The 19669-nt window shown below is 39.6% G+C and overlaps 1 protein-coding gene across 6 annotated transcripts in view; it reads right to left on the bottom strand.

Moving 5' to 3' along the window:
• cald1a (caldesmon 1a) overlaps nucleotides 1-19669 on the bottom strand; it is a 131125-nt gene that overhangs the window by 22744 nt on the left and 88712 nt on the right. For 4 of the 6 annotated variants that reach the window (XM_044108076.1, XM_044108073.1, XM_044108074.1 and 1 more), the window contains one exon: nucleotides 8152-8237. In XM_044108076.1, the coding sequence (XP_043964011.1) occupies nucleotides 8152-8228 (77 nt within the window). In that variant the 5' untranslated portion in view covers nucleotides 8229-8237. Of the gene's footprint in view, nucleotides 1-8151; nucleotides 8238-9741; nucleotides 9870-19669 lie in introns of those variants that run through there. The other 2 variants (XM_044108071.1, XM_044108075.1) reach the window with 1 other exon arrangement.

Raw genomic sequence — 19669 nt, 5'->3', positions numbered from 1 at the left:
GTGTTGTCATAACAGTGCCGATAAATCTGCTGATGCCCATGCAAGGTTTATGGGAAGTGATGTCAGGCAGCACTTTACGTGTGCGGTTCCTTAAATCAGGGAACTTCGGGGTTTGAAGTCGACTTAATTAGAAGAATTGCCAGAAGTAAAAAAAAAAAAAAAAAAAAGCTAAATTTGTCGTACTTCTAACCCTTTTAGATCTCCGAAGGTGCTTGAGCTGATATGCTGGGTTCAGGCATAATACGACAAAGTGCTTTGGAGCCAAACATCTCTACTAGGATGTGTTCGAGTCTTCTGGTTTGTTCAGATGCGGCTTGGTAAACCCCAAGTTGTGCAGTCATGTTCTTTTTTCCCTTATCCAGAAAACAGCTCTTTTTTTTGTGTTTATACACATCTGTATCCCTTAACCCAACAATCTGGGAATAATCTTTTTCACCAGTGAAGGAGGGACTTGAAATAACCTGGAAACAGCCCGACATTGTTCCCATATTGGTGGGGAGTTAACACTTGCTTCTCTGAGGTCATTGCTGATGTCTTTCCAGCTTCACATTGTGCTACGTATTTCTGCTTCAGATCAGCAGAATTAGAATACCGTTTTCCCCCTGTAGGAAGACAAGAGTTCGGCTGTTTGGTAAATGGATTTATAACCTATTCACAGACTGACGGGCAGCAGCAGTTGCATCTTTGAGGTCACTGCTGATGTCTTCCTGCTTTGGCATTGTATTTAGACAGAGGAATCCTCCATTTCATTACTGATTAGCAAGCTTCCAAAATGTGGTCACACTTGCTGTTGAGCCATAAATCAAGTGCGATTGATTAGCAGCTCTTGGATGTTCCTTTTTTCTCTTAAATCCAAAAGAAGTAAGCCCAAGCTTACTTAGTTTCCCACCCCCATGACTGTAAGGAAACCTATTTTCTAATGACATTAGCAATAAGTTATATTTGACATTTTATTATTTTTCTCTGCAGGAAAAGCCTAACAAATTCATAAAACTGTCCAGTGCACTTACATCAGCCACAATTCAAAAGAGTAATGTATATGCTTTTCTAAATAACATCCTCTTTAACTATACTCCCCTTTAATAGAAATCACATTAACCTTCATTTAAAATGCCATGGCGATGTGATGTTTTTACAGACAAAAAAAAAAGAAAAAAGTTGTGAAACAACCGGCGTAGCTCCCAGGGGACCGGTCCGCCCCAGAAACGGCACCGAATGTCATGAGAAAGAGGGAAAGACACAGGCTAAATATGGAACAAAAGAGTCCTTGGTGGCTGTGACGACAACGAAGATCTCAGGGTTAAAGATTCCTCCAGTAGGAGAGAAGAACAAACTCCTAAAAGCTGAATTAGCATTCCCGTCAATCACAGCCTTGGCTGGAGTCGCATGCACTAAGCAAAGCTCTGATTTAATATCCCCCCCTTCCCACCGCCTCCTTCCGTACCTGGGCCCCGAACTCTATCAGCATACTGACAGAAATATGAGGTGGGAGCAGAGGACAAGAGAGAGCAGGCGAAACGGGGAGCAGGGACAAAAAGGAGAAGCGGGAAATGAAAAACGGGAAGGAAAGGGTGTGCACAATAATGGAAAACGGAGTAATCTGCAGATTTTATCACGGCCAACTTTTCCTGTACAAAATGATGTGCAGCCACGGCTAGAAGCTAAGTGGGTTTGCCGGTGTCTACCCTTCAACAGATGTCCGTTTCTAGGGTGATCAAACACAAAATGGAAAGGAAACAACATTCGAGATCACAAGTTGACATCTTACATATTTATAGAGAGAAGAATTCACACCTCTTGAACTTCTCCTACATTTTGTCGACGTCACATCCGCGTTCTGTGAGTGGAACTTTTATGCTTTTATGATGCGTCAACACTTTGTAGCGTGATATTGTTACGTGGAAGGAAAAATGATTTTATTTCCCTTCCGCTCCACTAATATGCACAACTTTATGTTGGTCCATCACATGACATCCTAAAAAAGTACATAAAGTTTTTCTAACGTAACAAAAAAGTTGAAGACACAGCAGTTTGACATGAATCATAATATAAGGCGATACAGCATAGGTCTGTGTGAGCTTTAAAAAAAAATCAACTGTCTGCAGACATAGCATCACCATCAGTGAGCTTATTAGGGAGAAAAATGTCCAAATATTATTATTACTAGAAAATATCCCAGAAATGTCAGTGAAAATAATTTGGGAAATGCCCATGGGAAAGGGGTTCTTAAAGCCTCCGTGGCAACAGAGGGACAGAGGGAGGAAAGTGAAGAGAGAAAGGCTGCAGGGACGAGAGGGCTAGATGAATTAAGGATGGTAAAGGGGTTGGGGGGGAGTGAAGGGCGGGGGCTTGGACTGGGCTGTCAGAAATGCTGACCCATTCCCACGCTGGTCTCCCTGGATCATTTCCCTTCCTTCTACCGGCCCACAGAACCACAGTCCATCCTCCCTGCGTTCTTCCAAGGGTAGACAACGTTAGCCGATTCAAAGTCCCACCCAAATGCATTTATTCCTACTCGCAGATAAATGACAACAGATTTGCAATAAATTCCTGAACTGAAAGTTTTCAAAGGGATCCAGCAGGTTAAAATTTGACGCACGAAGGTCAAAAAGCAAGGTAGAAACGTCTCCGTCCATGGAAGGTTTCCATGTGTCCGAGTTCCTGTCAGAAGTCGAAGGTTTACGAAGCACGATCGGGTCATGTTTGGAGTAGTGTTCAGCCAGGGTGGGGACTGTTTGACATGGCTCATTCACAGGGGATGGGTGTTATTTCCTCAGCACTTCCTGGTCTCTGGAGGGGAGTGTCAGGAGAGGCGTAAAGAATGAAGAGGAAAGGGTAGGAGTAAGTCAGCAGAAAGAAAGCGACATCCGAATGGCGAGATGATGAAGCAATAGTTCAGTGTTTTCTCATTTCAGAGTTACGGTCAATGAGACGCTTCACTAAAACTGTCTAGAGACAAGCTGCCTCATATTGCTAGAAAATGACTTTTCAAAAAGAAAAATGCTTGCTTATTGGAGTGCGTTTTGGTCCCCCCTGCCCTTCTACGCATTGTTCTTCAGCAGAATTATGAGCAACTATACTCCCTTGAATTTGAAGCAATCCAACATGTGGATTCCATCAGGGTGCGTCTCTGTTAACACATTGTAGGACTCATGGTATCCCTAGTCTTTTATTCTCCAGAAAAAAAATAATCGTGGGCATTCTAAACCATTGGAAGGAAGATTTATCAGAGAGTATGACTATGCGCCACTCTTCTCTAGTATAAGTTTGCACATCCTTCAGGATTTCAAACAGTCCATGAAGACCCAACATCTGGACTGTGGCGACACGACATTACTGGACATTTGTGAATATTTCATTAATCGTACTAGCAACGCGCTAGTACAATCCATCGTACAAATTTCTGAAAAGTTTCAATCTACTTTTCCTTTTAGCCTAGTATAAAGCTACTAGCCAGCTTTGTTTTAGCTTGAAATGTTTGAAATTTAAGCTAATGCTGATTAACTTCATTATAAAAACCAAAAAAACAAGTTTTATAAATAAGATAAATAAGATATTTAACTGAAAATCAGTTATTTTTACTTTTAGCAGTCGCCAAATGTGCCACTATTTTGTAACACAGAGCTGTACCAGGTTAAAAGCGAATAGCTAGCTAATGAAAAGGTGATATTTTTTCTTTGCTAATGCAAAGGAAAAATAAGACACCAGACAACACCAGAAAAGTTTGAGAAAAAATGACTTTCATATGCTATAAGAAAATTCTGTAAAGATAGATAACTAGCTGACTTGTTAGCACAAAGCCAATGGGTAGCTTTGCTTTAGCTAAACATGTTGAAAATTTAAAAGCAAGTCGTTTTGTCGTTCACCTAAATTTCATTAAAAAAATGGTTGCACATACAAGCAAAAATAATATGTAATGTTAATCACAAAATTAACTACTTTAGTCAAAAAATTATATATCTAAACACATCACAAACTAGCTGTCTGCACAGCAAAGTTACAATTCTACCAGACTCCAGAAAAATTTATAAACTTCATTTGACGGTTATTAACTTTTTATTGACTTGCGTATGCTTCTACACAAAGAAAGACCAGTTTCAGTCAAGGCAGCATGGTTTCAGAATCAACTGAGAAAATTCCATGTCTATGAGCTCTTTGGAGACATTCCTGTCCGAGTGTGTTTCGCTGAAGGAAAACATACTCCGGCACTGATGAGTAGCATTGATTGGGGAATTGAAGAACACGAGTGTGTGAGAAAGCTTTGAGGAATAATATGCGGACGTCTGTGGCTTTATTGAATAAATCTGAGAAATAAATCAAAGCCCTCCGTGCACCTCTGTCTCAGAAACAACTTCCATACGACCAACGGAGGCTGATGTGAAACAGAACAGGGTAAGACTTGGCTGCCTGTCTTCCACGCCATACATAACAAAGCATGGATTAAACATATAAAAAAAAAAAAAAGCTTGAATGGAGCTTGTCAAGCTTTCATCACCTCTGGAGGTGAAACACACCGAGTGAAAATCTACTCCACGCAGGCTCCCACCCCACACAAAGCAACGTGATCGAGTACAGCATGCAAACACCCACTGACCACACTACTACTCACACTCTACCACACAGACAATAGCAGTGACCGAGCATGTAGTAAATGGAGAGCTGGCCAGTAAACACATAATAGCCAGGAATTTAGCATCCCTACACGCACCATTACATGGCCCCACAGTCTTCCTCAAAGAAACCTGGAGTTGAAATGAAACCAATTTTATTACCAGTTGCTACCAATTCCCTGAGTAAATAGAAAAAAATATACAGCTTTCAGAACATTGTTTAATTTATTTCAGGTAAAAAAAGCTAATAACTGTTAGTGCCGTCCTTCAGAGCAACAACTGGCATCTAAGGTTTGGAAAAACTGGTAATATGCTGTTTAGATCTCTGTGGAGAAACTACAGAGATCTAAACACTCTACCTTTTAATCTTCCAGAATGAACTGCCCGTTTAAGTTTCGACTGCAGCACCGCAATCGGATAAAAATCCGGCCTTTCACCGTTTGTGGTTCTTTGAAAGTGTGTGATTTCACGCCAAATGCAACGGGGACACACACTTTCCAAAATGTTTCGCTTCTGTCTCGTCACTTCACTCAATATGTTCCCGAAAGCCTTGGAGCTCATCAACATCAAGATGGGGGTTTACATTCTTTTTTTTTGTTTTGTTTTCAGGTGCGGTTATTGCGCTGCAAGTCTACCCACTGATCGTGCTCTAGACGTCGTTCTTGGTTCTGTTTGGACTTCCTGAATGAGTCCTTGATGTGCTCTGGGAATAATTTAAGCTCACTGGTCCATTTTTTTCCCCCCCCATTCATGGCTCCTGCTGTAGTTTATTTCAGCCGTAAAGCCTTAAAAAAAGGCTTTCTAACACTTTTTAGACACACAATAGATGTCAATAACTATTTTTTTTATCTGCTCATGAATTCTTTAAATTGGGACCTGGTGTGTTGCTTTTTGGTGTCTCTTCTCCTATATCAGGTTGTCATGTAATTTCCAGATTCCCTCATCTGACGGGTATAGCTTTCGCGTGTGGCTAAATTTTCACATAGGGCGAGGGTAAGTGTAGCATTTTCCCCTTCTTAATAAATTAAATCATTTGATAAGTGGATTTTTGTTAACACTGTGGAATAATAAGATTAATTTGATGATCTAAGACACTCCAGTCCTGGAGGGCCATGCTGTCCTGCAACTTTTAGATGTGCCTCTGCTGCACCACACCTGAATAGAATAATTAGGTCATTAAGGCTCTGGAGAACTGGTCTACACAAGGTGGAGGTAATCAAGTCATTTCATTCCAGTGTTTTGTACCTGTGGCACATGTAAAAACTGCAGGACTGCGGCCCTCGAAGACTGGAGTTTGACACCTGTAATGTATTGTCAGAAAAAACACCAACAAGAGATCTGTGTTGCGCGATACATAAAATGATGGACGACGTATAAATTAACTCCCCAAAAGTTTCGACGTTTTCTCTCAGTTGACCCTTTTGATCTCTTCCGTTGCCTTTTCTTTAGTCTGCTTTTACTGTCCAGCTCCATGTCCTCTATAAACATAAACACTTGAAAAAATGTATGAATAATTCTAAGCAGTGGACTATGAGAAGGGGGCCAGGGAGCTGTGAAACCATTAAGCTTCACTTAAATCAGCTATTAAGAGTGCATCTGAGGAAATGAGGCATGAAAGTCTAAGAGGTGGAAATTAAAAGAGGCCCTCAAGACATTACTTCTGCATAACAGACAAAAATTAGTTGTAGAGATCTTGAATCCAAAAACCTACAATTGAATGAGGAGTGCTATCCTTGCCATTTCTTTTGGCTTTCAGAGCAATCCCCGTTTACCTTAGCCTAGGAAAACCAAACACCAGCGCACCCCGTCTCTAGAAAATCCAATATCAGCACATCTTGATTCAGATATATTTTATCCTCCTATGCAACAACTAAATTAGGAATAAATGATCAAGCTTAAAACATCTGGCTTTTATTCACAGCTGTCCAAATGGAAACAGGCAGAAAACCAAGTGCAGAAGCCCTGACGACTACAATCACACACAGGGTGCCCATCTAACTGCTTTGATATTTGATTAGTAAGGTTTACAAAACTTTTGAAGTAATTTTTAAGAAGTAATTTAATATAGTAAGACAATTTTGGAGCATGTTTGTTATCGCTCTGTCTTTTATGTACGCCATGTTGGTAGGCAGAAAGTTAGCTGACACTTTTTGAAGAACATCAAAGGTCGCATGAAACAGGCTTTTCCACCCACAGAAAGAGTTTTAAATCTAAATATGAAAAATTAGGTTGGTATCAGATAATGGGCACAGTGTTAGCTACTAGCATGTCAGCAATGCAGTATTTAGTCTCTGTGGAGAAGTAAAAGTGTTGATCATGTGTTTTAGTTTAAGTGAAGCCCATCTTAACGGCTTTATCTAGTTGTTGTTTAAATTCACAGCATTATTATGCCCAGGATATAAGCTTTAACCCTGACATCTTTTAATCTATGCTTGTGACTCTTATTTTGAAACAACAAAGGAAGTAGTTCTTTTGCAGACTTAAAAGGCCAAAGACCATCATTAAAGCAGTAAACCAGCCTTGGTCAGAATTAAATCTAGTTTTAAGCATCACATAATATGCCTAGCCCTAAATCCAAAGCAATACTAAAAAAATCCAACTATCCTTTTATCAGGTGCAAAGCAGAATTAACTTTAACACCAACTTGAAATGACTGTGCCTTACATGTTACCTCAATTGTACTGCAGATTTTCCTTTGCACATAAACAATTTCACCTTGAGCGACTGGCCTCACTCTTTACTCGAAAACACAACTCGCATATTCATAATGTCTTGGAACGAATTTTCAGAGAAAACCGTTCTAAGCGTTCTGCAGAGTTCAACCCGGTGTCACTTTGTTTTCCATAAGTGATGCAGGTTCTAATATAAAGGCTTCTAAGCAGCAAGTGACCTTGGACGGTTATCTGCATCCAAATCAGACGCTTCCTTAGCGCTAAGGACTGCACCAAAGATGAAGAGACCTTTTAGAAAACTTAGGGGAAAAAAAGGGAGTGTAAATGCCTTTTAACTACCTTTTTGATTAGTCCACTTTAGCGGGTTGCGGCTGAATCAATTTGCAGAAGCTAACTTTAGTTTAATCAGTTTCTTCCACTAAATAATAGAGAGTTCAAAAGGCCATAGTATCTGGGAGAGAAAATTGGAAACAGGGAGGCAGGGCATGATTGAACATTAAAGGTCATCACAGAGCGTATCAGATTTCTTATCAAGCCTTTCTTCTTCCTGCCTGCTTTGGGGAAAGCCAATATCTGCTGAGTGATGTTTTTAAAAGGCCTGGCTCCTGGCTAACGTCCTCCCCTAACTTGGCGTGAGAATCAGAGGTGGTGTGCAGAGAATTAACAACCAGGGAATAATCGCACAAAAAAAAAAAAAGAAAAAAAAAAAACCTGCTTCCACACCCATAAAAAAAAAGAAAAAAGAAAAAAGAAATCTTAAACGACAGCAGATTCACCCCTCTGAGGCGCAGGTGTTTTTTTTAAGCACACAAGAGAACGCCTGAATAAAAATACATATATCAAAAGGGACAGCCCAAGACGCGTCTCACCGTTCAGCCTCCAGGCGCATCTCCTCCCGCTTCTGCCTCCTCAGCTCCCGGCGCCGCTCAAAGTCCATGTCCTCCATGATGATGCTCTGCGGAGACATCATCAAACACAGATATGTTCCTTTGCTCACTTTCAGGTCGAGGAAGAAGGACAGAAAGGCATTCATTTACAGCTCTGACCTCATTTATTGGCACCACTGGAAAAAGAAAAAGGAAGTATAAAAACCTCAACAGCAGGGGGCCACAGCTCCAGCCAAGTGTCCCGAATGTTTTGGACGTGGTTCAGCTCCAGCTATTGTGCTATTGTAGTTACCCATGTAAAAAATGTCTGTTGTTATGGAAACTTAGAAAAAAAGATTGTAGATATTATTATGCCAGTTGCATTAAGCAACAAATCAAGTAATGGCATCATGAATTAAAACAAGTTCAATAATTTATATTTGTATCATTTTTCTCTCACTTTCTACCAAAAATTAGATGGAAAAAAATTCTTCATAATTCATTTTATTTGTCATTTCGGTTGTTTTCTTTCTTTATTTTGGACATTTAAAATGTCTTCCAGTTCCTGTTTTAAACATTCATTAAAATTAACATTTTATCGATCTCTAAGAATGTTTTCTTCCGTTATTATGTCATTACATTTGTTTTAGTAGAAAGTAGTCTCAAAATAACATTACTGATTATCATAATCATTTCTGGGACAAGTTATAATCCAGCAAAATTTATTATCGTGACTTAAAAAGACCAATAAAGCTTCATATATTTAGCATCGTTAAAGAAAAAAATTACAAATGCTTTAAAAAATAAATTAAATACACAAAAATATAAGCAAAGACACACTTTAAAATATGCTTTTAGTTGGTCTGCTAGACGCTAAGTTAAATTAGCATGTTTGCTATGCTAAGTTCATTTATAGGGAAAAAATAAGGAATCCATTAACAGTAATGCATTCCTAAAATAAAATATGGATATTTTACGGTTATGCGTTTATTTTAAAGGCTTTTTACACGCATTTGTCGCAGTTGTTTTCAATTCATGCAAGCGGCAGCCCAGATAGTGCTTCCTTTTCATGTTTAAATACTACACTGGACTTAAACAGCACGATGTGCAACTTTAATTGCTACCTCTCTCAATGGGGTTATAATTTTGCACACACAGCTCTTATTAGTCGTCAGCAAGCTGAGGAGCTACCCTAAAAAAAAAAGAAGCAAAAAAAAAAAGCATGCAACTGAGCACAAAAACAAGGGAGATGGAGAGAGAGAGAGAGAGAGAGAGAGAAGATGAAGCCAAGACAGGATGTTAACATCATCAGTTTGGAGTAAATCTAAAGAAAAAAAAACAGAAAAAAAAAACGACTTGGTATATGACTGGCTGTGAGGCCTGAGACCACCCAGGAGCTGTTGAGCTTTCCATCATATATCTATGATTCTCATGAAAAAACAAACTGGAATGGAGCAAACTACAACCAGCGGGCTACGTGTAAGCTGCGGCTCAACACCTATTTTAATCATGTGTGGCAAAAAAAATAATGCAAACAGTGCTGAGGATAAGATTCTTAAAACAGACTTAAGCCATAAATGAACTGCATCGTACCTTGAATTAGCCTCCAAAGTCTTTTGTTTTTGTCCCTCACACCATACCAGTAACTTGTAACGGTTTGTCCGAGCAAAAACGCACAACAACGTCTCCCAAAGCTGGAATCATTTGATAGAAAAAAGCAAATGCCTGCTTGGTCCTCCTTCCTTCCTAGTTGTCCCTCCCTCTTTCTGTCCTCCCATCTCTGCTTCAAAACTTTTTCCTGTGCTGTTTACAGACGTGTCAGAGCTTGGCAAAACTTTGTTTTCCTTCTCAGCTTCCCGTATGCTGCGAGTTATGGCTCCCTATCTTCCCATTTGTGGTCCCACATTAGACATTGCCACCCAGGTACATATGCAAACAGGCACGTAGGAGAGGCGTTAAGACTTTTTGTGCTTGCACATGTTAATGACCAGAAACGGATGCATGCATGTGAAAAGCACCTGCAGACTCTCGCCCACCCCGAGCCCCTATTGCATCATCAACCCTCTTTACGCAAGCCTGTGGAGTAAACAAAAACCATGCCTTCGTACGGCAGTACCCTCGTCTTAAGAGACGCCCTAAATAGTGCGAGGAGTCTCTGTTTAGCTCCGCATTTAGAGTTATTTGTGAAAACGGTGAGTGGGAAACGGCCGGTCACACCACCGTAATCAGGACGAGACGAGAGCAACAACAACCAAACTTGACAAGACCTCGCCGTCCTTATTGGACTCTCTCCAGAAACGGCCAAACGCCCAAGGAAGGAGAACGTATTAGCAATGAGAACACGCAACAAATATAAATTTGGGCTTATTATTACACATAACATTTGATTTATGCAACTGAGGTGCAAGCCTGTTTGCTCAATGTGCACAGTTTTAAACAATGATTTAAAGACCTGTCATTTATCAACAGATGGATGCAACAAATACATCGTAAGTTGATTGGTGATTCATGTTGTAAAGTCTTATTGAGTAATAAACAAAGGGAGAGGGAATAAAAGCATTTAAAAAACTTTTTATTGCTACAATATATGCATTGTTCCTAATTATTGCAGCTATTAACTTTGGGTTAGCTCTATTTTCTTCCCAATATAAAATTCACCAGGCTCAGTGGTACCAAAAGTCACAATTCAGTTAGTTATTAGCGGGGCTTTATTGCATGACCAACTGAATTTGACCAAGTAATATGATCCGAACATTGAATATGGCAATGTGATTGGACTGTACTGAAGTCCCTGAGGATTAAATTTGCTCTAAAATAGAGCGATAAAATAAACTGTTGTTAAAATGAGGAATCACCTCAGTCCCAAGAGAAAGCGTCTTTAGGTCTAACTGTTGTTTGCATCGCTGAAGGGACCACCCACACATTGCAAAAAGCTAACAAAGGCATAAAGTTGAGGCAGCCAGAGTAAACATTGTCACATTTTGAACCTGCCCATGCCTGTCAGCTGTAAAACATCTCCCTTCTCCGTCTTTGTCCGTTTATTCCTGTTCAGCGCCATCTATCCACTCCTCGCCTCTCCTTCTTTCACTCTGTCTGCCTTCTCTGTCTTACTAAGAATAATGACATTTTTATCAGTCAAACTACTAGCCATCGACACCTCCAGACCCTGGCACATAACCCACCGTCTAAGTGCCAGTCTCTTGAAAGCCCTTAAGAACCAAGCTGATATGATCCTCACATTCACAAGGATTATACATCATGACTCCACACACCGAAAGACTTGAGTTGAAACAATAGAACATTGTTGCTCGAATGAGGCACAACCAGAGAAAAGGGAAGAAGTTGGATTGGGAAAGAAAAGGCTTCAGGTTCTACTGAAATGCTCCCAACATTGGATAACTTCTATCACAAGAGAGGATTTGCTATCCTTGTGCAATCTCTTCACAAACACATTAATCTTCACGGTAGTGTCATGAAGCTATGTGAAGAATGTTATTTCACCTTTGATTCTAATACACAGACTTTAAAGAGACTTGATATTTCTTATTACACATGCCAGTTCAACAAAGCTCCTCTTCTTTGTGCGTGCAGGCCCTGTTTTGGTTATTGAGTAAAAGGGGGTTTACATTGAGACAAAGTGGATGAGCAAAATCCAGCATTACGCCTAGTTATAGATTTTCCAGCTGTGCAGTTAGTTAATAAAAGGAACAAAAGTGACAAAGTGTATCAACAAGTCAGCGCTAAGTGGATGTAACGTTTTTTAATTGCATAAAAAGGTGTTTTCACACTGGACAGTCTCATAGACTCAGTTCTATGTTAGAAATTGCAACATTTCTAACATATTCAGCTGGTGTGATTCACTTTCATACTGCATTGAGCCAAATGATTCAAACTAAATGAAATCCTGCAATTTCCACCTTCTCCTGTAGAGGCCCTGTACCAAGAACTATTGAAGAAAACAACATGAAAACCACCAAAGAATATCTGAACGCAGCTTCCTTCTTCAGAAAGCACAAAAATGGAGCACAATCACAATTGAGCAGTTGTAGGATTTCTCTTTTGTCCCGCTAACGTTAGATTCTCACCTTTGTTTTGGTTCCATTGACCCAGAATACCCTGTGCTATAGTTCACTTCCTGCTTTTGGAGCGGTTTCTGGTACACTTAGCATTCACATATGAATCCAAACTGAGATAGAGTTCACTTTAATTGAACCAAAACCTCGGTTTTTAAGCGGACCAGCGTTTGCTTTTTTGGAAAGCATCAGAGTTCGGTTACTCATTCACAACTCCCCAAACAAACTAGACTGCTGCTCGATTAAAGTGGACTAAACAGAACTGGTGTGAATGCACCCCAACTTGCTGACAGGATAAACATTCAGGATAGGTGCAGCTATGTACTTTCTGAGGTGTATGCAAACGCATAAGGCAAGTGAGCAAAGAAAAGCTGTGGATGTTGTCCTGAGTTCCCTGGTGACCCCTCTTGGGTTACTCTTTTGGACACTTTCTCTATAATTTAAACTACAAAAACAATTATGGCAATTGCAGTTCAAACTGGAGTCCCAGTGCAGGAAAGCAAGAGTGCAGTAATTGCTAAAGTTAAATCTACAACCCTTCTCAAGAGAAAATGACCAAAGTATATATAAATATAAAAAACCCCTAAGAGGAAGAGCAGGGACAGGTGCTTTTTCTCATTTCAAGCCGAGAAAGTGAATTTCAGTAAAGAAAGAATGACCATTTTATGGTTATTTTATCACACAGATAAAGCCTTGGCAGTAAAATAAGGAAGACGAGGCGTAACGAGAGGAAGACACTTCATGCCGGTGGGTAGTACGTTCTAACAGCTGTTTTGGCCGAGGCTCCGGGGACAGTTTGAGTTGGGTAAATGTATCATTTCTCGCAGAGGTAAGGAGTCTCCCGAGAGTAACCTCAGAGCTGTTAAAATAAAATATAAGGGGGTTTATATATTATAATGTGAAAAGTAATTTTTTTTTTTAGGTAAAATATTTTAATTGATAAGTCTCCCATCAGCTTTTGGGCTACAAATTCACGAGGGAACTCTAAACCAATCTAAAGCAACATTGATACATATTATATATATATATATAAGATCCAATATGTGTAGTGACTGTGGGTCAGCGTTTGTGCATTAAACTGGAAGGTTTGTGTTGTTTTTTTGGTCGTTCCCATTACTTTATCATCTAAAATCTCCTCTTTATTTAAATGTTTTTAACCAATTAAATGACATTCACACTTTCTTAGTTTATATTGTAAATTTTCTTTCAAAAGACAGACTTTATTTCTTTATCAACACCTGAAATTATCCAAATTCAAGAAATGTGTCCAATACTTTTTTCTTTCCGATTTGTTGTTTGTGTCAGCTTGATAGGTTTAGACTGCCTAATGGGTTTAAGCTGCTTTAGCTATTCACAGACAGCTAATGCTATTCATCATGCGGCTTACTTCATTATAAAACTGTTACTTCTGTGCTTTGTCTAAATTTCATTTTAAAAATGCGTCACACAGTGTGACTTGCAATTATTTTATAATGTCAAGCTCTACTTTTAGTCCAACAACGCAAATTGATATCTACATTTTTTCAGCTTGAAATCCTTGTCAGATTAAGTTTATTATAGCAACCATGCTAATTTATTAGGAAAATGTAGATGTGATTTATTTTTTTTTTTTTACATAAAACTGAATGTTTTACCTTAATTTACACTCCTCACATGTTGTGCTGTGGTTTAATCATTATGTCAGGTCGGCCAATAATTTTTGTTTCAACATTCCAACCCACTGAGCTACATTCCCAATCACTTTGTGTTGGGTTTTAAAATCTTTTATAAACATTTTTTATTCCTGCATCAACATTTAAATAATCAGTATTTAACCAACAGTTCCAACATTTCTTATAAAACAATAACTCACACTTCATTTTGTGTCAAAACTCTACTGCCTTTCCTCAGAGTTGAATTCTAACTTTCCCACACACACATACACACACACACACACTTCTCATACTGTCCTTCCTGCTTCGACCACAACGCCACAGCTAAACCAACAGCTGCACACTCTGCATAGCTAAAATATGAAGAGAGGCGGGGATGGTTGGCTATGAATTAACTCGAGTGCTCAGCTTAATTTGCAGGGTTTAAGCCTTCGTTGGAGCCAAACTTCTTTCTTGATTTGTCATAGCAAATGTCAACCACAAACTTTTGCTCCCAACGCCAGGATCCTCAGCTGCAACCGTACTTTGTACGCAACATATGAGGCCAAGCATCAGCGCTCAGCTTGGCCTCACTGCCATCTGCTTTCCGCATACATTCGCTCTTCTTCCAAAACAAATTTCAGAAGCTTCAGCTGAAATGGGGAAAATTTTCACCAAGCGTGAGCCTAGGGCAATTACAGGCAAACCTGAGAGGGTAATGCCAACGCAAAGTGAAATGCAACCATGAACGCCCGAGGCAAATTGTCATCAGGATCTAGTGATTAAACGCAATTCTCCATTAAATCCTTCTTCGGTTTCCTCTGTGCTGACTTAAGCTGATAAAAAAAAAAAAAAGATCAACCAGCAAGGGAAAACTTCACATCAGGATGAGGAAAAGACCCGAAGGTTAAAGATGTCAAGTTTCCATTTGGTGAGGAAAAAGGAGACTCCTGCATTCCCAGACAATGGTTCACATTCCATAGCACCTCTCTGTGCCATGTGAATCATATGTGCTGAGACAGGCGGACTGAGGTTTATCTTCTCACACACACACAGCCAAGAAAGTCTCAATGGAATACCGCGGAGGCATTATACGCTGGACAAAACTAGCTGAGGTTGAATTCAACACTCAATCAGTGGCCCAAAAGACAAACAACACCATGAACCTAACAATAATGTGAACAAGTTGGGGAAAATTAGCTGATCTGTTGTTCAAATGTTGGGTTTGTTTGCACTGACCTGCTCTAAGCCAGACTGGGTTTCCAGTTTTATCATGTTTTGTTGCACAAACCTTCCAACCATGGCCTAAAATATTAAGACAAATTATGCTTAAAATTACGCAAAGTGAGGTCCAACACACTGGAATTATCCTTAAAAGGACCATGAAAATCAGCTGTTCCTATTTTGGCGCCATCTTACTGTCCCAAAGCGAACACTTCGATAAAACTGATGTTATGAGGAACATTTCTTCCAATTATCTGTCAAGTTAAGGAATTTTCTTGGATGGAAATTTATAGTTACATACCTTCTTAAGCACTGCCTTGATTGAAACAGATTACTATTATGTAGCACTTTAATCCTATGTTTAAGTGCGGGAAATAATTCAACTTCACTTTACATGCTGTAATCTTCTGTATATTTAGATTGTGACTCGCTTTTTAAAAAAATGTTTTTTCCTCTACTCCTCAGTTTTTGTGTTCAGAGACATCATGTTTCTTTTTCAGATAAAAACACCTCACCAGTTTACACAAAGAAACTTATTTACCTTTTCACATTTAGGCACGATAAAACCACAAACAATGCAGTTTACTGGAATTTTATGTCAACGACTGATACAAAGTGGTGCATATTTGGAAAATGGAAAGAAACGGACACAGTTTTAAAATTTTTCATCAATCTAAAAAAAAGCATGGAATCTAAAGACATGGTCTGATGACAAAGGCCCTAAATATACCCAGCATACAAAGCTACAACGCAATGATTAATGCAATTAAATTACAGTTGTCATTGCAATACCCTTATGTCCCAGACTGTAGTTATGATAGACTGCTTGGAGTCAATAATTCTTAGAATTATAACTTTGTGGAATTTATTGCAATGATGCTAAACGTTTTTCAAAGCTAGCCAAAGAATTATTATTATTATATATTTTTTTTTTTTGCAAAATCATCCATCACTGTTTACATCCAGAGCACAAACACTACTCAAAAATTAAAAGCAAGCCATTATCAAATAGCATAGTCACATTAGTTAGTGAGTTTATACTGCTAAAATTTATACTGCATTTATGGTTGAGATACTAGCATTCACAAAGAGTGGTGGGGCAATAATGAAGGAAAAAAAAATCTAAAGAAAATGCAGGTTCATTGCATTAAATCATTGAGTAGCTGATATTTATAAAAAAGAATATTCATGTGTTCAAACAGCCCAGTCAAAGCATAGACTTAAATCTAATTGGCAAGACTAAAAGCCTCCCCATAGCATGATGCATCCTTTACACTAATGAGTGTGTTTAGGGTGAGGTTTGGTGTCAGTTTTCAGATGGACCCAATTTACAAATCTGGTAACTTCCAATTTTCCAAGTTTTATTTTATGCTGAATTTGTGTTGGTTTATCACATAAAAATTTGGGGTGAAACTATGACAATGTTACTGATATAAATACTATCACAAGCACTGTTGGTGTGTTCATAAGCACCACGCCTAAAGCTGTGTTACTCTACTCTGCAATAACAATTCACTATTGCACCATATTCATCATCTGAATCTTAGAGTGGCTTCTTTATTTAAACTACTCACAGCATCACCTCATAACTAGATTAAACTGCAAAAAAACAAACAAAAAAAACAACACTTTTTAAAATTAAAGCCAACTCTGAAACCTCATTTAAACTTCTCCAAAGTTTGCCACCGACCCAAAATGATAAATTCCTATTTGTCAGCTGCTGATCCGATTCTCTAAATAAAGTGACTGTCCGAGAGCAGACAATGTAGCCGCTGGCTGGAAAAAGCGGGTTACGAAACGCTGCCTCACTTTTAAATGATGGTTTTAAGAGGGACATTTGCATTAGGAGTTGGATTCCTTCGGTCCGAATCATAAATAATCGCGCAATGAGGAAAGTTCTCCATAGAAGAGAAACAAAATGCAATCCAATCTCCTTCTAGTGTTTGACTTTTAAAGGGTTTGTGTCCCTTTTAAAAAGTGTAGTTTCAGATGTTACACCCACAATCAGGCTAAATTGGAGTAAGAGCATTCCAAAAAGTACAGATCCCACACAAAATAGGGATGTTTGTACAGCATCAAAAGGCTACTGCTCACTGGCAGTGCTCCATATGACCAAATATGGAAGGAAAAAATGCTGCCTTTTCCCGTAACCAAACTGGGGAAAAAAGGAAAAAAAAAGAAAAAAAGAAAGGAGGGAAGGTTTTCTTGCATGCTGCATGCACAGCAAGATAGAGCTCTCACATTCACTATGTAGTGGCCGCAGCCTTGGCTTCCTCTCAAACACAGCGTGATTGATGGTGTTGTTGGACCCGCTGTGACACCTCGGTGTTTGGGCATGGTCGCGCACATGAACGCTAACACCTGCGCGACTCCGGGAGATGTGAGAGAGAGAGAGGCCGCTGACATTTCATTTTTTCCATTTTTTTTTTAAACACACACTCCAAAGATTTTATTTCTCTCTCTCTTGCTCTCTCTCACATATGAGCTCTCCACCCGAGTCTCTGCAGCCCCTCACATTCCTCTCAGTGAAAAAGCGCCCGTCTGCAACGCCACAGTCCTCTTCTTAAGTTGGAGACAGCTTGTTTATCGGACTTCCACCATCCCCCTTACTCTTTTCCCCTCCCTGGCCTCGCTATGCGACATCCTCTTGCAACAAAATAAATGTCTGTGTGGGCATGCCATTTTACAAGAAACGTATCGAATTATCTGGAATTTTCTCAATTTCGTTGTTTAAGCCAGCAGAAAACACTCAGGCAAGACAGAGCCTGGCAACATAGAGGACAAATAAATACTGATAAACATTTGTATTAAACGAATCCGAAAGCACTTTAGCTATTTCAGGAAGAAACAATTTAAGCTAGTGCTCAGAAACACTGTAGAAGTGTCAAGTTCTAAAATGCTTCCAGACTTTTCCACACTCAATTTCCCAGAGTTCTTAGTTTATACAGACCATGCCAACTGGAACTCTCAGAACAGTTTTCAACATTAATGTGCACACTTCATGAGGTTTGGACAAGTAGGAGCCACATAAAAAAAGGGACAAGTCTGACAGGCTAACATTAGCTTCTTAGCATGTTCTTGGGTAAAACAAACGGACTTCTCTTAGCCAACAGTCATGCTAATTTTTCTCGTTTCTAACGGCTGTTTCTTACAAATGATGGCACTGCCAGAAACGCTTTGCAAGTCGTCAGCTTTGTCTTGACACTAAGCTGACTGACGCCTCCACAACTTTCATGTATGTCATACAAACTGAGGAAACTCTTCACTCTACTCTTTGGCATCTTATTAAAACTACTTCATAGCGCTGCAGCTGTGTGACGCCACATTTCTGTTGCTTAAAACTGAGGTGTATTTTGAAAGCAGAAGCCAGCTCATGCCTGCTTGTAATAGTGATGCAACGATGTTGTCATGAGAAAGAGCTCCAACAGCCACTCGCAAATAAGCTGGAGAAGCGAACTGAGGATAATGAAAATAGAAAAGGGAAGAGAAGGGAAACAAAGAATGAAAGAATGAGAGACGAGGTATGCATATAAGAATGAAGCAAAAAGGAGGGAATCTAGGGGGACAATGGAAAAACAAACAAGACATGAGGAACGCGATAAAGACAAGGAAAGAAGTAGACAGGAAGGAAGGACACATGGGAAGGAGGAAGAAAAAGGAAAGAGACAAGAAAAGAATGGAAGGACACAAGCTAGAAAAGAAAAGGGAAGGAGGAAAAGAATAAAAGGAAAGAATGTATGAAAAAGGAAGAAGAGAATCATGCAAGACATGGAAATAAAAAGGAAGGTAAAGGAAGAAAGGACACAGGACAAGAAAAAGAGCAACTAAGGGAAATCAGAAGGAAAGGAGGGATGCAAGAAAGAAAATAGGAACGTATGATCAGAATGGAAGAACAGAAGAAAGGCAAGACAAGGTGGTAAAGAAGCAAAAGCAGCAAGGAGAAAGTAAGGATTGAAAGAGCCACATGATGGAGCGATGAAGGAGGGTCATCACATTCAGATAATAGGATAAACACTGGAATAAAGTCTGGAAATAGAAACATTTTTCTCATACAGTTTTATTTCCATACTTATCCAGATCTGGAAAACCAGACTGTCCCCAGTCTACACAGGCACCATTTCTACAGCAAGAGACCCACCCTGGAAACTGAATCTAGTCAAAGATCAAATTAAAATAAAAGGCCAAACATTTTAAGCATTAACATCTTAAAGACTGACATTTAACGGTTTAATTTCCTCTTTCCTCTGAAACAAAAAACCCCCATGTTGGCACTTGTTGCGTCCCTGCTGTCGCATCCCTTCCTCATGTCAATTTCCTGGAGAACGGAAGCCTCGGCTCGCCCCTCCGGGACGGCCGGCGTTGACACCTGCCTTCCGTCAGAGTAAATGAGCCCAGGCCAGAAGTCTGCATCTGCACAACAGGACATCAATCTGCTACAAGTGAGCTGACCGAGGAGGCCGGCAGAGCCAGAGTGCTGATATATGGCGAGTTTCACTGAAAGCACTGCTACTGCTGACACTGTGGCCAGAGAACAGATTATCCAGCTGATGGGAATAAAGCAAAACTAAAACGTAAGAGGGTGAAATCAAGACT

The sequence above is a fragment of the Gambusia affinis genome, linkage group LG23 (genome assembly GCF_019740435.1).
Source record: "Gambusia affinis linkage group LG23, SWU_Gaff_1.0, whole genome shotgun sequence".
NCBI lineage: Eukaryota > Metazoa > Chordata > Actinopteri > Cyprinodontiformes > Poeciliidae > Gambusia > Gambusia affinis.
This window is presented reverse-complemented; position numbering and strand designations above follow the sequence as displayed.